General features: G+C 40.1%; 1 protein-coding gene across 1 annotated transcript in view; it reads right to left on the bottom strand.

Moving 5' to 3' along the window:
* LOC111875397 (TATA-binding protein-associated factor 172) overlaps positions 1–4,811 on the bottom strand; it is a gene marked incomplete in the record, with an annotated part of 54,068 nt that overhangs the window by 25,847 nt on the left and 23,410 nt on the right. The window contains 4 exon segments of the mRNA XM_033755796.1: positions 367–480; positions 1,674–1,805; positions 3,676–3,793; positions 4,570–4,736. Coding sequence (XP_033611687.1) covers positions 367–480; positions 1,674–1,805; positions 3,676–3,793; positions 4,570–4,736 — 531 coding nt within the window.

The following is a 4,811-nucleotide window of genomic DNA, read 5'->3' as shown; positions in this document are numbered from 1 at the left end:
CAAAGAAAATTAACTAAGGAAACAATGATGTGCCTAAGGGCATAGAGGACAAACTGTACAGTGCTGTAGTCTCCTCGAATAATAATTGTTTGGCCGAAACATGTAGCAGCAAGAACAATGAATGTATATAGTTAAAGACATTTTAAAAACAGTGAATTACATACATTTTAGTGTTCTTTCAGAAAAGGTGAATTGTTGCGTTACAGACGGAATATTTTAGTTTAAAAATGATAATGTAAGGGCAAATTTATTGCCTCAATGATCCACTTTATGGTCGTATTATAATTTCTGTAAGTGTCAAACTTTGTAAGCCAAATGCCCTTAAATTGAGAGAACAATTCATCACCATACCCGCTGCTGGTTGACCAGTGTTAAGATGCCTGTGTAGTTGTTTGCAAAGGAGGTTGGTGTTCCTGTGCGACTGCCATCTCCGGTGCTCTCCATCCCGCTGTCACTGCTGGGGCCCTCCCTTGTGGCTGCCTGTAACACCATCACACTGCTCTCAGCAACAGAATGGCGAGTGCTTTTTACTTACTCACTCCATGCCTCTACAGTCCTCTACAAATAGTCTACTTTATAACAGATGACTATTCTTCTCTATTTTCTGCCTTCTACCTTATCCCTTCATATTTAGCTCTCATAAAAGTGGCCTCCGTAGTCTAGGGGTAACGTTCCCACCTCATGACTCAAGGTACATGGGTTAAAACCTGGCGGAGGTCATGGAATGTTTAAGGGCGGAAAAATTCAGAGAAAAAGTCCTCCGGGAAGGACTTCAAGCCGTGGGCCCTGTGTCGTAGATTTACGGCACGTAAAAGATCCTCATGTCTCTCAGAGACCTCTGAGCAAAATTAGGCAACAATTTCCTGCCCAAGTAGTTTCCAATGCCTCTGGTAGATGGGGGAAATATCAGGTAATGACGGCCGACCCCGTTGGCTGAACAGGGCTGATAGCACGCACCAGTACCGGTAGGGTATGGCAACAGTAGAAATTAAAGGGGGATGCACAATGGACCAATAACTGGTCTAAGTGCATGGGGAAACCCACCCCCTCTAATAATAATAAAAAATAATAGCTCTCATAAATCATTTCCACATCCTTTCTTTTTCAGAATTTTTCTTAGCCACTCTTGTTTGAACCAATCTTATCACATGCCTCAAGCACTTGAGAATTCTACTTTAAATATCTGCTACAGATCAGAGGTTTTGTACAATTCCTTTGGTTCTTGGTTAGTTCTGATTCCCCAAACCCCATGCTCGGTTACTGGTCCACTTACCTTCTTCAGCATTTCTGTCTCTCACACACTTAACATCAAATTGTCCTTTTCAATATAAGCCCATGCTCTACATCCACACATCACAACTGATTCTAACCATGTTTTGTGTAGTTTAATTTCTAATATTCTGCTCATGGTTCTTGATTTCTTTACTAATTTCAAATAAATGTATAGTACATCACAGACGTATCCAGATTTTATCAGATATAAAGCATATTTCTTTAAAGGCTGCAACGGCAATGACTGTTCTCAAGCACTGCTTTAGTAAACGCATCATGACTAGACTACAGACCGGATGAATGGGGTCCATTCCTAGCAAAGGTAGGAATTTAGTAACAAACCTCTGAGTTCCATAAAAAGAAATTAATTTCTTGATTGTCTTCCATCTATCAAGAACTACCTGTATTTTTGGTGTGAACTCAGGGTCAGACCGTAGGAATGTGCAGAGATTACAGATAATCTTGGAATTAGGGCATGGCACTCGCTCCACACAGAGATCCACCAAGCGGGCCAAGTGATCTGCAGCCAAGCTCTAGAATCATACAAAAATATGCATATAATCATATGGTAGATCTGAGGTTCACACAGAAATGACCACATCTTCTGGAATGTGATGTCATGTAGTCCAGTATAACTTCAATGATGTTTCAGAGGAATGTACTGCTTGCATCTTCAGGGTTGAAGGGTAAGACAAGCAAGCACCTGACATCTGTCTGCTGCTTGCTTCTTGCTTGATTAGCTGATTTGAATGAAAGAACATGTTCTTTCTGTAACAGAGACGTGAAGCAGCAACATTTCAGCAAAGCCTGCTGCCCTATCTTCAAGGCAGAATAATCTCTGTACCTTGAAGATCGAGATAGCAGGTTGTTCCAAAATGTTGGTACCATCTACCAAACTACATGATGTCACATCACAGAAAACAATAATCTTGACACACAAACAACAGTGCACAACTTCAGTAAATTGTCTGTTCCCACCATGAACAATCATTCTGACACATAACACACCAAATTGATTAATATTTTGCCAATTTCTTAACCCTTTCCATGCTAAAAACATACACATACATCATTTGACAAGTTAGTTCACCTTAGGTTAGAGTTGTACATATGTGCCCTTTGGTGCTTCATTCTAAATTAGCCAAAATCTCAGTGCAAAAAGGGTTGAACAGAGTATTTTTAAGACATCACAACTCATCTTCCCATGATAAAATTTTAACATTCTTTGAAAAAAGTGCATAAACTGGTGGCATAATGGGGAGATCATGTCCATGCAACTTTCATCTTCAGAACTATGGAACAGGTATCAGTGAAATTAGATCCTGAAGAAAGCCACACTTGAAGCTGACAGACAAGTATAATTCTGGTGCATATTGGACAATTTGGGCCAAATATTTACACAAAATCAATACTGAACTTCACCAATTTCCTAAAAAATAGCTCACCTCACAGAAATTAGTACATGACATACAGACCTAACTAGGAACTATGCATATTATTTGAAAAATTTTTCAGTTTGGTGAATATTTAATGAAGCAGGTGGAGAAAAATGATTCTAAGGCCCCCCCATACACACACAGTTTGACCTTCTGATAGACCTTAAAGGCAAAACTGTGACAGTTTACCTCCTCCCTTTCCTTCCCATACACGCGCAGGTAAAGCAGTAGGCTTCATGCCACAATCACGGTCTTCCAGCCTATAATGTTGAGTCACACACGTCACGTGCTACGGTCCTGCAGGCAGAACTGACGGACTGATGGATTTCCCACAGGCCAACAGTCCAAACAACTGGCTGGCTGGCCGGCCGGCCTGCAGGCACGTCAGTTTTGCCTTTCAGTCTTCAACTGTGCAGGCCAAACTGGAGGCCAAACTGTGTGTGTGTGTGTGTGTGTGTGTGGGGGGGGGGCCTAAGACGCAATGCAGCAGACTGTTACAGCGGATCTGTATCAGCAACAAATGAATACTAAGGCCAGTGAGTTACATACGATATCAACGGAACTCCACGAAGCAGAGTCCCTCGTGGTGAACTAAACAGCTGCCCAGATACTTACGAAATGACCAGCACTGTACAGAACCTGAAGAACTCACTGCTGTGTTCATAAGAGCCAACTACTGGTCTTTATCCCAAGACAGACAAATCCAGTCCTCAACCTCTCATTCTGTTTCTTGAAGATCCATTTTAATATTATCTTCCCATATATTCTACAACTTCCTAATAGTATCTTTCCTTCATGTTTTCTTACTAAAATTTTATATGCATTTCTCTTACATGAAAGGAAACTTTCAAAAAATAACTAATCTCTTTCCACGTTTCTAAAACCTTCTTTCTTGCTCAGCAAACTCATAACATAGCCCATTTCAAGGCTGTACAGCTGACATGATAGTGTCAATGTCGCAACACACCTGTAACTGTTCGTCATCTTCTTTCTTAATGGATTCCATTAGTGGCTTGATGACAGGGTTCAATTTCTCTGGGAGACATCTCAACATAGTCACTGCACCAGCAATAGCAGCTTGAGTCCTACAAGGAAACACAACCACTACAGCAAAACTGCAACTTAGTGACCTCAGGTTTGACATTTTTCCCGATTTTATGATTGAAAGAACAATATTAAAATTCAACCAGTTTCATGTTTCCTCAAATTTATATTTTCCCCAAATCAAGTTCTAACAACAGAAATTAACAGAATTTTACATTCAAAGAAATGCCAGCATTATTCTGCTAAAGAAAAGAAGCCTGTCTTGCAAAATTGGTACACCTCTGCTTATGAAAGGTTTCAAACGTCACATAAGAGACTCAGACAATCACAGACAGAAACACACTTTCATGGCACTATTATGTTCGGGTGGATGCATCAAATTGTTTTAGTAGAAAACAAAATGAAAAGCATTTATAGTAAGTGACAAAATTAGTATTATATTAAGACATGTCAAGATTTGTTAGAGAAATAAATTGGGATAGAGGTTAATGCATTTGCATTGCTATTGGTTTCAACCATGCATATTTCAAATACTTTGCCAAAGTTATGTTATAAAACTGCCCATCTATTTCTTTACGTTCCATCACTTCCATTTCCTGATTTTACACTTTTGTGTATTTTATGTCTGTTTTAGTTGGTACTCTCAAAAGTACAAAATTCAGGTTCAGCTGCTATCAGCATCTGTACACAGTTAGGAAAATAACAGTCTGGAATCGAACAAAACCCATGAACTATCAGCTGAAATCATCAATGGTGCTCACATAATTTCATAAAAGGATAAGACAACAGTTTGACAGAATAAGCAAAGTGAACTTACGAAACACTGAGTAGCATCTGATCAGAGCTGGTTTGAGACACTGCCCCTTGTATGGCTTTCCTGCGCTCTTCGAGACCCTCAGCCACTTTGGGTTTGAGCTTGTGGTTGGACAGCAGCTGCTGGGCAATAGGTCCACTGAGTTGCTGAATCTGTTCCAATGCCAACACCTGCCAGAAACAAAGAGCTTACAAATAATTTGCCACAGAACAAGAACAGTTAATGAACAGGACAGGACAGGACAG

The sequence above is a fragment of the Cryptotermes secundus genome, unplaced genomic scaffold (assembly GCF_002891405.2).
Source record: "Cryptotermes secundus unplaced genomic scaffold, Csec_1.0 scaffold15, whole genome shotgun sequence".
Lineage (NCBI taxonomy): Eukaryota > Metazoa > Arthropoda > Insecta > Blattodea > Kalotermitidae > Cryptotermes > Cryptotermes secundus.
Note: the sequence above shows the minus strand (reverse complement) of the source record. Positions and strands in the feature narration are given on the sequence as shown.